This window comes from Pristiophorus japonicus, chromosome 1 (genome assembly GCF_044704955.1).
Source record: "Pristiophorus japonicus isolate sPriJap1 chromosome 1, sPriJap1.hap1, whole genome shotgun sequence".
Classification (NCBI taxonomy): Eukaryota; Metazoa; Chordata; class Chondrichthyes; family Pristiophoridae; genus Pristiophorus; species Pristiophorus japonicus.
In genome coordinates, this window is record NC_091977.1 from 454,550,842 (window position 1) to 454,565,077 (window position 14,236).

General features: G+C 42.4%; 1 protein-coding gene across 1 annotated transcript in view; it reads left to right on the forward strand.

Annotated features, from left to right (window-relative positions):
• Positions 1-14,236, forward strand: part of LOC139276058 (transcription factor E2F5-like) — a 42,009-nt gene that overhangs the window by 12,359 nt on the left and 15,414 nt on the right. Inside the window, exons 4-5 of the mRNA XM_070893480.1 lie at positions 58-101; positions 5,822-5,886. Coding sequence (XP_070749581.1) covers positions 58-101; positions 5,822-5,886 — 109 coding nt within the window. The remainder of the gene's footprint in view (positions 1-57; positions 102-5,821; positions 5,887-14,236) is intronic.

Sequence of the window (14,236 nt, forward strand, 5' to 3'; positions counted from 1 at the left end):
GCTTAACTGTATTTATATCTTAAGCACTACTTTTCTCATTCTCCTTAACTGCTTTACATTGGCCTACACAACTCATGAAGATGTCTGCAAATGCTTTCAAGGTTTGTTAATATCCATCTTTACCATAATTGTTTATTCTGAGAATGCCAAATCTCTTACTTCTCTCTAAACTGTGCATCCACATATGTCCGACCTGCTCCCAGGCCTGTGCCAATGCCACTCTGAGGCAGCTGCTTTGAGATAGTGTTAGTGGTACAGGGGCAACCCTACTTTTCTTCTACACCCCTAGTGAGGAGATATATGTCCCTCCACTGAGCATCTCCCTATAGCTGTGTATCTGAGATGAGCAGCTCAATGGCACCAGATTGGAATTGAACCAGTGTGATGGTGAATACACTGAGTCACCAACATGCTGTGCTGCTTATTTCAGTAGCTGTTATCTCTTTAATAATAGCTTAATAGTTTGCTAGTACAGAGATGTCTTGATATTTGTGAGCCACAAAAGTTTATAATCTGGAGGCTTGCGAACCATATATAAAAAATTTAATCCATATTTCCATTAATTTGTATAAATCTCATTGATCCTGACATATCTTGGTGTTTTAAGTTAGTATTTAACCACAATGAGGCAATGGTTGGTTAGTACCTGTATTTCTATATTTTTCTCTTTTTTTCTAAACTTGGGCATTGGTTTAAATTAAGAGCCATATAAGTAGATAATTTGATATTTCAAAACTTGAAAACCTAATTAGTTAAATAAAATACAATAGAGATGGCAGGGCAGGCGATGTGTTGCAGCTGCAGCATGTGGGAGCTGGTGGACATCAGTGTGATCCACAGCGACCACATCCGCAGTAAGTGTTGGCGACTCGAGGAACTTCTGCTCAGAGTTGATGAGCTGGAGTCCAAGCTTTAGACACTGCAATACAAAAGGGAGGGGGAGAGTTACCTGGACACTGTGTTCCAGCAGGCAGTCAAACCCCTTAGATTAAATACTTCAAATTTGGTCTGTGGTCAGGGACAGGAGGGTGTGACTACGAGTGAGGCAGGTATGGGGATCCAGAAGGTAGCATTGGAGGAGCCTCAGCCCTTGCAATTGTCCAACAGGTATGAGGTTCTTACTCCCTGTGTAGATGAGAGCAGGGATGGCAGGGAATATGAGCCAACTGACCACAGCATTTTGGTACAAGGGGCTATTCAAGTTGGGGGAGTAAAAAGAAATGTTGTAGTGGTAGGGAACACTATAGTTAGGGGGATAAATACTGTTCTCTGCAGCTGAGAGCGTGCATCCCCAAGGCTGTGGTGCCAGGGTTAAGGACATTTCCTCTGGGCTGGAGAGGAACTCTGGGTGGGAGGGGAAAGATCCAGTTGTGGTTCACGTAGGTACCAATGACATAGGTAGGATAAAGAAAGAGGTTCTGCTGAGGGTGCATGAGCAGCTAGCGGCCGAATTAAAAAGCGGAACCACAAAGGTAATAATCTCTGGATTACTATCTGAGCCATGAGCAAATTTGCATAGAGTAAAGAAGATCAAAGAGATGAACGCATGGCTCAAAGATTGGTGTGGGAGAAATGGGTTTCGATTCATAGGGCACTGGCACCAGTACTGGGGTAAGAGGGAGCTGGTCCGTTGGGATGGGCTTCACTTGGAACCATGCTGGGACCAGTGTCCTGGCGAATCGAATAACTAGGTCTGTAGATAGGGCTTTAAACTAATTAGTGGGGTGGAGAGTTCAGGTAACCGGCAATTTAAAAAGTCAAAGAGAAAGGAGAAGGCAATAGTGCAGGGTAGCGATAGAGGTAATGATAACCAGAGTGTGGCGGGAAGGGGCAGAGCGTATTAACGTAAGAGTGCATCAGAAAGTGGGGTCAGAGTAGGGAAAAATGGGAAAAAAGACAAAATTAAAAACTCTTTATCTGAATGCACACAGCATTTGTAACACGATAGATGAGTTCTCAGCACAAATAGAAATAAATAGGTATGATCTGATTGCCATTACAGAGACCTGGTTGCAAAGTGACCAAGGCTAGGAACTATTTAGGGGTATTTGATATTTCGGTAGGATTGGCAGAAAGGAAAAGGAGGTGGGGTAGCTCTGTCAATATAGGATGAGATCCGTGCAGTAGTGAAAAATGATATTGGCTCAGAAGATCAAGATGTAGAATCAGTTTGGGTGGAGATAAGAAATAATAAGGGAAAGAAGTCACTGGTGGGAGTAGTCTATAGGCCCCCCAAACAGTAGCTACACTGTAGGACAGAGTATAAATCAAGAAATAATGGGGGCTGGTAAGAAAGGTACTGCAATATTTCTGGGCGATTTTAATCTTCATATAGATTGGACAAATCAAACTGGCAGCCTTGAGGAAGAGTTCATAGAATGTATATGGGACAGTTTCTTAGAACAATACGTTGTGGAACCAACCAGGGAGTAGGCTATTTTAGATCTGGTAATGTGTAATTAGATAGGATTAATTAATGATTTCATATTAAAGGATCCTCTAGGGATCATAGAAACATAGAAATCTACAGCGCAGAAGGAGGCCATTTCTGCCCATTTTGTCCACACGGCCCATCATAGCATGTTAGAATTTCAAATTTAGTTTGAGGCTGAGAAATTTGGGTCTCAAACTAGTGTCCTGAATTTAAATAAAGGCAATTACAAAGGTATGAAGACAGAGTTGGCTAAAGTGGACTGGGAAAATAGATTAAAGGGTAACACGATAGATAAGCAGTGGCAGACATTTAAGGAGATATTTCATAACTCTCAGCAAAGATATATTCCAGTGAGAAAGAAAGACTCTGAGAAGGATGAACCATCCGTGGCTAACTAAGGAAATTAACGATGTTACCAAATTGAAAACAGAAGCATACAATGTTGCGAAGATTAGTGGTAGGGCAGAGGATTGGGAAATGTTTAGAAACCAGCAAAAGATGACTAACAAAAATAATAGAGAGAAGATAGATTATGAGAGTAAACTAACAAGAAATATAAAACAGACAGCAAGAGTTTCTACAAATATATAAAAAGGTAGAGAGCAGCTAAAGTAAACGTTAGCCCCTTGGAGAATGAGACTGGGGAATTAATAATGGGCAACGGGGAAATGGCAGAGACTTTGAACAAATATTTTGTATCGGTCTTCACGGTCGAAGACACTAAAAGCATCCCAATAATAGATAATCGAGGGGCTATCTTATTAGAGGAAAAAGTATTAGGCAAACTAACGGGACTAAAGATGGACATGTCACCTGGACCTGATGGCCTGCATCCTAGGTTCTTACAAGAAGTGACTGCACAGATAGTGGATGCATTGGTTGTAATCTACCAAAATTCCTTGAGGTCCCAGCAAATTGGAAAACTACAAATGTAATACCCTTATTTAAGAAAGGAGGGAGACAGAAAGCAGGAAACTATAGACCAGTTAGCCTAACATCTGCCATTGGGAAAATGCTGGAGTCCATTATTAAGGAAGTAGTAGCAGGACATTTAGAAAATCGTAATACAGTCAAGCAGAGTCACCATGGTGTTATGAAAGGGTAATCATTTGCTAGAGTTCTGTGAGGATGTAACGAGCAGAGTGGATAAAGGGGAACCAATAGATGTAGTGTATTTTGATTTCCAGAAGGCATTCGATAAGGTGTCGTTTAAACAGTTACTGCACAAGATAAGAGCTCACGGAGTTGGGGGTAATATATTAGCATGGATAGAGGATTGGCTAACTAACAGAAAACAGAGTTGGGATAAATGGGTCATTTTCAGGTTGACAGACTATAACTAGTGGGGTGCCACAGGGATCAGTGTTGAGGCCTCAACTATTAGCAATCTATATTAATGATATGGATGAAGGGGCCGAGTGTAATGTAGGCAAATTTACTGATGATACAAAGATAGGTGGGAAAGCAAGTTGTGAAGAGAACACAAAGCATCTGCAAAGGAATATGGATAGACTAAGTGAGTGGACAAACATTTGGCAGATGGAGTATAATGTGGGAAAATGTGAGGTTATCCATTTGGCAGGAAGAATAAAAAAGCAAATTATTATTTACATGGAGAGAAATTACAAAATGTGATAGAGAGATCTGGGGGTCCTTGTACATGAAACACAAAAAGTTAGCATGCAGGTACATAAGTAATTAGGAAGGCAAATGGAATGTTGGCCTTTATTGCAAGGGGGATGGAGTATAAAAGTATGGAAGTTTTGCTACAACTATACAGAGCGTTAGTGAGACCATGCTGGAGTACTGCGTATAGCTTTGGTCTCCTTATTTAAGAAGGGATCTTCTTCATAGGCAGTCCCTCGAATCGAGGATGACTTGCTTCCACACTAAAAAGGGATGTGTTCAATGAGTTCACAGGTGTTTCAATGAAGGACCTAATATTGAAGGGTGGAAGATGCCTGTGCGTGGATTTTTTTTAATGTGTAGTGGCCGTTGTATACCAGCCACCACACGGGCTTGACAGAGCTTGGTCTTGGTCCAGTGGCAAGGGTTAACCAAGACGACTGGAGATCAGCTCTGCTGCACGGACCTAGTGCGCACACATATCGCAGAATGGGCTGGCCCACGCTGCCCCTGGGCCCACTCCTCTCCTGGGCCCTGATCACATTGCACTGCAATCTCTCGCCACTCCTACGCCCCGACTTCGCGCTCCTGCTGTACCTGCCCACGCTCCAATCACCGACCTGGGTTGTGGTGACATCCAAACCAGGCGCCCTTTTCACTGCCATCGCCCTCCTGCACCAGCTCGCGCTGTACGCTGAAGTGGTATACTGTCACGCTGTCCAGGGGCCGCTCACCTTTTATGGCCCCAACTTGACACTGGTGTTTCCTCGCAGGTCGCTGTCGCCACACTGTCCAGGGCCTGCTCACTTTTTATGGCCCCGACCTGCGAGGAGGGATATACTTGCATTTGAGGCAGTTCAGAGAAGGTTCACTAGGTTGATTCCTAAGATGAAGGGGTTGTCTTATGAAGAAAGGTTGAGCAGGTTGGGCCTACACTCATTGGAGTTTAAGAGAGATGATCTTATGAAACATATAAGATTATGAGGGAGCTTGACGGTAGATGCAGAGAGGATGATTCCCCTCATTGGGGAATCTAAAATTAGGGGCATAGTTTCAGAATAAGGGGTCGCCCATTTAAAATGAAGATGAGGAGGAATTTCTTCTCTCAGGGTTGTGACTCTTTGGAGTTATCTATCCCAGAGAGCTGTGGAGGCTGGATCATTGAATATATTTAAGGTGGAGATAGACAGAGTTTTGAATGATGAGAGTAAAGGATTATGGGGAGCGGGCAGATATGTGGACTTGAGTCCATGATCAGATCAGCCATGATTTGATTGAATGGCGGAGCAGGCTTGCGGTGCCAAATGGCCTACTCCTGCTCCTATTTCTTATGTTCTTTCACTGTTGAGAACAGCCCTTTCCAAATTTTTCAATCCCACAAAATTCAAGCAGGACAAATTAACAAGTAAAAATATGAGAACAAATAGAACTGAGTTACCTGGACTTTTAGAGCTGTATTGTCGAGCTGCAATTTGAACAGTCCTGCACTAGTATAAGAATGTGTTCAACTATGAAGTATTAGGACAGATTTAACCTGAGTTTTCTACTCTTATGGAGCAGCCTGAGGAAAGTGTGCCCAGTCATATGCTTTTGTTGTCCGATTGAAAGCACCTCTCAATCCTTTGTGAAGAATTAATATTTTGAAGTAACTTTTAAAAATGTACATATTCTTAATCCATTTATATAACTATGATAACAGTTTGATTGAGACTTAGAATGAATGAGAAACAAAGTTCTAATCCATTAGTGGTTCCATAACAGGTGATACACTTCTTGCCATCCAGGCCCCTTCTGGTACGCAACTGGAAGTTCCAATTCCTGAACTGGTATGTTGTTAAATACTTCCCTCTTGTTCCATTTTGAGTTGACATTTTGATGTGGAGTGAAGGCATATGTGCGTTCCAGGTTTTAGCAAATTTTTACATTACGAGGAGTACTTTGTAACACAATTTGTTACAAATGACCAGTAAAGTTAATTTTCCCATGCTTAGACCTAGTTGATCTTACCATTTCAAAACAGTCAGGCCCATAAAATAATCCTAAATATCTGTAATTTGTATAACTGTTTAATTATAAACTTGTCTTCAGTTTTAGAAAATACTATCCTTGGTTCAGTCTGTATCACTCCACTCTGGGTCAGAAGGTTGTAAATTCAAGCCCTGTACCAAGATTTAAACTCAAAATAGATCAACACTCCAGTGCATTATTGAGGGACTGCTGCATTGTTAGAGGTGCTATCCCATTGATGCGCCATTGAGCTGAGGTCTGTGAATGTTAGGATTCCATGAGACTATTTCAAGAAGGAATTTTCTTGGTCAACACTCTTCACTAAACTAGAAGAGTAACTAGCCATTTGTCATGTTACTGTTTGTAGGATGTTTCTACTGCAGAATGGCTGTTGCATTTGCTCACATAAGTCACTGCACCTCATGAAATTCATTATATCGCATACAACACTATAAATGTTGTTATGTGTTCTATGCTTGTGAAAGCAGATTGGTTATAAAGGAGTGCAATGCAGGTTGGTTGAATTCAGGAATAATTAGGTGAAATATTGCACAGCTCTAGGAATAAAATGGGTAATAAATCCTTAAGTCTTGCAAAATGCATCCTTAAAATAATTTTATATTAGCTATTGCATGCATGCAAACAACTGAAATGATCTAATTCCAGTCACTGCTAAAGTCACTGTTAAATGTACATTAAAACACTTCAAGCACTTTAAATTGTAGTGAAGCCTTGTGGAGATAGCCGTATCACTTGTATTGAGAATACAGAAGAATATATTTTGGGGTTTATACATTGCATTCTTATAATTTGAGGTCAGGCTTCAAAGAAACTGATGGCCATATTTCTGTAAACCCTCCCAGTGATTAGATTTCAGGAATAGTGTCGTTTAAGATTTTATAAATAGCTATAGTAAAGTCCAGTATCTACTGTTTTGAGGTATCTTTGAATACTTAAATACTGCACAGCAGCTCTAATGTTCTTGAATATTAAATGATTGTAGTTAGTTTGAAACATTCTGAAATGTGAAATAAAATCCCCCTATGCACATTTTTTTTTAAACTGAAATCGGATATAGAAACCGACACTGCTAAAAATATACAGCAGATCCAACAGCAATTGTAAAGAGAAAAACAGGTTAACGTTTCAGGTATATACCCATCTTCAGAACTGAACAAAGATAAGGAAGGCCCTTTGGAGGATGGAAGGATGGGGATGGGGGGAGTGGGGGTGGGGGTGGGGTGGGGAGAGATACAGTGGCCTGGGATTCATGCCCTGCACCTAAATACTTAAGCCCGAAGGCCCTTCAAGTATTGTGCCTTGGGCCTCATTCTAATGCTGCTAGTGAGGCCAAACAGCTGGTGAAGAGGAGTGCAAGATCTAGCCGCTGCTATCATTACAGCGACTCCCAGGTAAGTGGGTCAGGTCTGAGATCCTGGATTGAGTCAGATTTGGGGATCGAGGGGTTGGGGTGGAATGCATCGGGGTCGTTATCGAAGATCCAATTGGGGCTGGGGTCCAGGACCGAAGGCTGGGTCCAGGGAGGGGTCGGGAGAGGAGGCCAGTGGCAGGTTCAGAGACAGCGGTGAGCTTTCTTTAAATTTGGGGTCAGGAGGAGCACTTTTGTTCTTCCCGACTCCATGTTCAGGTAAGCAAGGTGTGATTTTAGTAGTGGAGTTGGCGGAGGTTGCCTCAGGGCAAGCCAACCTTGAAGTGGGGACCTTAAATAAGCGATAGGCCTCCTATTTCCATATGCAGCGGCTCACAGTCCCATGCACCCGCCCAGGCCCAGTCTTGATCTGCGATAAACAGCAGGGAAGCTATTCAGTGGGACCTACAAATGTCAACTGTGTGAGAGAGCGAGACACTGTTTTCTCATAGATAAATGGCACTGCAGCTGGACCTCACTGCTATTGAGGATGTGAATTTGAGGATGAAGTGTACATATGTGATAACGAGCTACTAACCATGCAGGGATCTGACTGCGCTGACCCATTTTGGAAGCTGTTGCCAAAAATGTTAATGGAGTTTTAAAGTACATTTTTTATATTTTCTTAAGAAGTTTGGAAACTACAATGCAAATTTGATTAATTAATAACTAAGGACTTCTGTAGTATAGCCCTGTGATTAGCTTACTTGACTAACTGTACCCATATGGTAATACCGAGGAGATACAAAATTTTGTTCTGCACTTTTTTTATTACTACTAGAACATGGCAGCACCCTTGAAATATGTGGCGTTTGCTTAAGGATAGTAAAAATTTAATATAATATCCAAGTTTTATTTGTGTATTAATCTGAGTATTTATGAATTAAACTCATTTCATTTTGGACCGTGCTACAAATGAATTTGTATGTGACGCTAAATATGGAGAAACCTATTCACTGTTAGGTGACCAATATGAAATAATCTTTGTCTAAGAGTAGGCACTAAAAATGGAATAACTCATTATCTGACAGAACTTAAGAACATAGGAAATAGGAGCAGGAGTAGGCCATTTGGCCCCTTGAACCTGCTCCGCCATTTAATAAGATCATGGCTGATCTGATTATGGGCTCAGCTCCACTTCCCTGCCTGCAACGCATAATCCTTTATTCCCTTATCGCTCAAAAATCTGTCCATCTTGGCCTTAAATATATTCAATGACCCAGCCTCCACATCAGTCTGGGGCAGAGAATTCCACAAATTTACAACCCACTGAGAAGAAATTCCTCCTGCCCTCAGTTTTAAATGGGCGGCCCCTTCATCTGAGATTATGCTCCTAGTTTTAGTTTCCCCTACGAGTGGAAATATCCTCTCTGCATCAACCTTGTCGAGCCCCTTCATTATATGTTTCGATAAGATCACACCTCATTCTTCTGAACTCCAATTAGTATAGGTCCAACCTACTCAACCTATCTTCATAAGTCAACCCCCTCATCTCCGGAATCAACCTAGTGAACCTTCTCTGAACAGCCTCCAATGCAAGTATATCCTTCCTTAAATAAGTAGACCAAAACTCCAGGTGTGGCCTCACCAATACCCTGTACAGTTGTAGCAGGACTTCTCTGCTTTTACACTTCATTCCCCATCAATAAAGGCCAACATTCCATTTGCCTTCCTGATTACTTGCTGTACCTGCATACTAACTTTTTGTGTTTCATGCACAAGGACCCCCAGGTCCATCTGCACTGCAGCACTTTGCAATTTTTCTCGATTTAAATTATAATTTGCTTTTCTATTTTTTCTGACAAAGTGGATGACCTCACATTTTCCCACATTATACTCCATCTGCCAAATTTTTACCCACTCACTTAGCCTGTCTATATCCATTTGCAGATTTTTTTGTGTCCTCACAATTTGCTTTTCCACCCATCTTTATATCATCAGCTAACTTGGCTACATTACACTCGGTCCCTTCATCTAAGTCATTAATATAGATTGTAAATAGTTGAGGCCCCAGCTCCGATCCCTGCAGCACCCCACTAGTCACTGTTTGCCAACTGGAAAATAGCCTATTTATCTGTTAGTTTCTGTTAGTGAGCCAAATCTCTATCAGTGCTAATATATTGCCCCCAACCCCATGAACTTTTATCTTATGCAATAACCTTTTATGTGGAACCTTATCGAGAAATCCAAATACACCACATCCATTAGTTCCCCCTTATCCACCCTATCCGTTACATCCTCAAAGAACTCCAGCAAATTTGTCAAACATGATTTCCCTTTCATAAAATCATATTGACTCTGCTTGATTGAATCATGCTTTTCCAAATGTCCTGCTACTACTTCCTTAATAATGGACTCCAGCATTTTCCTAACGACAGATGTTAGGCTAACTGGTCAATAGTTTCCTGCTTTCTGTCTGCCTCCCTTTTTTAAATAGGGACATTACATTTGCGATATTCCAATCCGCTGGGACCTCCCCAGAATCCAGGGAATTTTGGTTGATTACAACCAATGCATCCACTATCTCTGCAGCCACTTCTTTTAAGACCCCAGGATGCAAGCCATCAGGTCCAGGGGACTTGTCTGCCTTTAATCCCATTGTTTTACCGAGTACTACTACTTTAGTGATAGTGATTGTATTCAGTTTCTTCCTCCCTATAGCCCCTTGATTATCCACAATTGGGATGTTTCAAGTGTCTTCTACCGTGAAGACCGATACAAAATATTTGTTCAAAGTCTCTGCCATTTCCCTGTTGCCCATTATTAATTCCCCAGTCTCACCCTCTAAGGGACCAACATTTACTTTAGCCACTCTTTTCCTTTTTATGTACTTGTAGAAACTCTTACTATCTGTTTTTATATTTCGTGCTAGTTTGCTTTCATAATCTATCTTCTCGCTCTCTCTTTTTAGTCGTTCTTTGCTGGCTTTTAAAAGTTTCCCAATTCTCTGGACTCCCACCAGTCTTGGTCACTTTGTATGCCCTTGTTTTCAATATGATACCATCCTTTATTTCCTTAGTTAATCACTGATGGTTGGTTATCCCTTCTCTTTGTCTTTCCTTCTCATTGGAATATATTTTTGTAGAGACTTAGGAAATATCTCCATAAATGTCTGCCACTGATCATCAACTGTCCCACACTTTAATCTATTTTAGAAACAGAGAAAAATAGGTGCAGGAGTAGGCCATTCGTCCCTTCGAGCCTGCACCGCCATTCAATATGATCATGGCTGATCATTCCTTCAGTACCCCTTTCCTGCTTTCTCTCCATGATCCCCTTAACCGTAAGAGCCATATCTAACTCCCTCTTGAATATATCCAGTGAACTGGCATCAACAACTCTCTGCAGCAGGGAATTCCACAGGTTAACAACTCTGTGTGAAGAAGTTTCTCCTCATCTCAGTCCTAAATGGCCTATCCCTTATCCTAAGACTATGTCCCCTGGTTCTGGACTTCCCCAACATCGGCAACATTCTTCCCGCATCTAACCTGTCCAGTCCCATCAGAATCTTATGTTTCTATGAGATTCCCTCTCATCCTTCTAAACTCCAGTGAATAAAGGCCCAGTTGATCCAGTCTCTCCTCATATGACAGCCCAGCCATCCCTGGAATCAGTCTGGTGAACCTTCGCTGCACTCCCTCAATAGCAAGAACGTCCTTCCTCAGACTAGGAGACCAAAACTGAACACAATATTCCAGGTGAAGCCTCACTAAGGCCCTATACAACTGCAGTAAGACCTCCCTGCTTCTATATTCAAATCCCATAGCTATGAAGGCCAACATACCATTTGCCTTCTTCACCGCCTGCTGTACCTGCGTGCCCACTTTCAGTGACTGATGAATCATGACACCCAGGTCTTGTTGCCCCTCCCCTTTTCCTAGTCTGCCGCCATTCAGATAATATTCTGCCTTCGTGTTTTTGCCCCCAAAATGGATAACCTCACATTTACCCACATTATACTCCATCTGCCATGCATTTGCCCACTCGCCCAACCTGTCTAAGTCACCCTGCAGCCTCTTAGCGTCCTCCTCACAGCTCACACCGCCATCCAGTTTAGTGTCATCTGCAAACTTGGAGATATTACACTCTATTCCTTCATCCAAATCGTTAATGTATATTGTAAAGAGCTGGGGTCCCAGCACTGAGTCCTGCGGCACTCCACTAGTCACTGCCTGCCATTCTGAAAATAACCTGTTTATCCCGACTCTCTGCTTCCTGTCTGCCAACTAGTTCCCTATCCACATCAGTATATTACCCCCAATACCATGTGCTTTGACTTTGCACAACAATCTCTTGTGCGGTACCTTGTCAAAAGCCTTCTGAAAGTCCAAATACACCACATCCACTGGTTCTCCCTTGTCCATTCAGTTACATCCTCAAAAAATTCCAGAAGATGCGTCAAGCATGATTTTCCTTTCATAAATCCATGCTGACTTGATCCGATCCTGTCACCGCTTTCCAAATGCACTGCGATTTCGTCCTTCATGATCGATTCCAACATTTTCCCCACTACTGATGTCAAGCTAACCGGTCGATAATTACCCATTTTCTCTCTTCCTCCTTTTTTAAAAGTGGTGTTACATTAGCTACCCTCCAGTCCATGGGAACTGATCCAGAGTCGATAGACTGTTGGAAAATGATCACCAGTGCATCCACTATTTCTAGGGCCACCTCCTTGAGCACTCTGGGATGCAGACTATCAGGCCCCGGGGATTTATCGGCCTTCAATCTCATCAATTTCCCGCCTAATAAGGATATCCTTCAGTTCCTCCTTCTCACTAGATTGTCCCTTCGTACCTTCGGACGGTTATTTGCATCTTCCTTCGTGAAGACAGAACTGAAGTATTGGTTCAATTGGTCTGCCATTTCTTTGTTCCCCATTAAAAAATTTTCACCTGAATCCAACTGCAAGGGACCTACGTTTGTCTTTACTAATCTTTTTCTCTTTACATATTTATAGAAGCTTTTGCAGTCAGTTTTTATATTCCCTGCAAGCTTCCGCTCGTACTCTATTTTCCCCCTCTTAATTAAACCCTTACTCCTCCTCTGTTGAATTCTAAATTTCTCCCAGTCCTCAGGCTTGTTGCTTTTTCTAGCCAATTTATATGCTGCTTCCTTGGCTTTAACACTATCCTTAATTTCCTTTGTTAGCCATGGTTGTGCCATCTTCCCAGTTTTATTTTTACTCCAGACAGGGATGTACATTTGCTGAAGTTCATCCATGTGATCTTTAAATCTTTGCCATTGCTTATCCACCTTCAATCCTTTTAGTATCATTTGCCAGTCTATTCTAGCCAATTCACGCCTCATACCGTCGAAGTTACCTTTCCTTAAGTTCAGGACCCTAGTTTCCGAATTAACTTTGTCACTCTCCATCTTAATAAGGAATTCTACCATATTATGGTCACTTTTCCCCAAGGAGCCTCGCACAACAAGATTGCTAATTAGTTCCCTTCTCATGACACAATACCCAGTCCAGGATGGCCAGCTCCCTGGTTGGTTCCTCGACATATTGGTCTAGAAAACCATCCCTAATACACTCCAGGAAATCCTCCTCCACCGCATTGCTACCAGTTAGGTTAGCCCAATCAATGTGTAGATTAAAGTCGCCCATGATTACTGCTGTACCTTTATTGCACACATCCCTTATTTCTTGCTTGATACTGTCCCCAACCTCATTACTACTATTTGGTGATCTATACACAACACCCACTAGCGTTTTCAGCCCCTTGCTATTCCGCAGCTCCACCCATACCGATTCCACATCATCCAGGCTAATGTCCTTTCTTACAATTGCATTGATTTCATCTTTAACCAGCAACGCCACCTTGCCTCCTTTTCCTTTCTGTCTATCCTTCCTAAATGCTGAATACCCTTGGATGTTGAGTTCCCAGCCTTGGTCCCCCTGGAGCCATGTCTCCGTGATGCCAATCACATCGTATCCGTTAACTACTATCTGCGCAGTTAATTCATCCACCTTATTCCGAATACTCCTCGCCTTGAGGCACAGAGCCTTCAGGCTTGTTTTTTTTCAGGCTTGTTTTTTTTAAACACACTTTGCCCCTTTAGAATTTTGCTGTAATGTGGCCCTTTTTGTTTTTTGCTTTGGGTTTCTCTGCCCTCCACTTTTACTATTCTCCTTTCTATATTTTGCTTCTGCCTCCTTTTTATTTCCCTCTGTCTCCCTGCATAGGTTCCCATCCCCCTGCCATATTAGTTTAACTCCTCCCCAACAGCACTAGCAAACACTCCCCCAGGACATTGGTTCCAGTCCTGCCCAAGTGGAGACCATCCGATTTGTACTGGTCCCACCTCCCCCAGAACCGGTTCCAATGTCCCAGGAATTTGAATCGCTCCCTTCGGCACCACTCCTTAAGCCACGTATTCATCTGAGCTATCCTGCGATTCCTACTCTGACTAGCATGTGGCACTGGTAGCAATCCTGAGATTACTACTTTTGAGGTCCTACTTTTTAATTTAGCTCCTAGTTTCCTAAATTCACCTCGTAGGACCTCATCCTGTTTTTTTTAACCAATGTCATTGGTACCTATATGCACCACGACAACTGGCTGTTCACCCTCCCTTTTCAGAATGTCCTGCACCCGCCCCGAGATATCCTTGACCCTTGCACCAGGGAGGCAACATACCATCCTGGAGTCTCGGTTGCGGCCGCAGAAACGCCTATCTATTCCCCTTACAATTGAATCTCCTATCACTATCGCTCTCCCACTCTTTTTCCT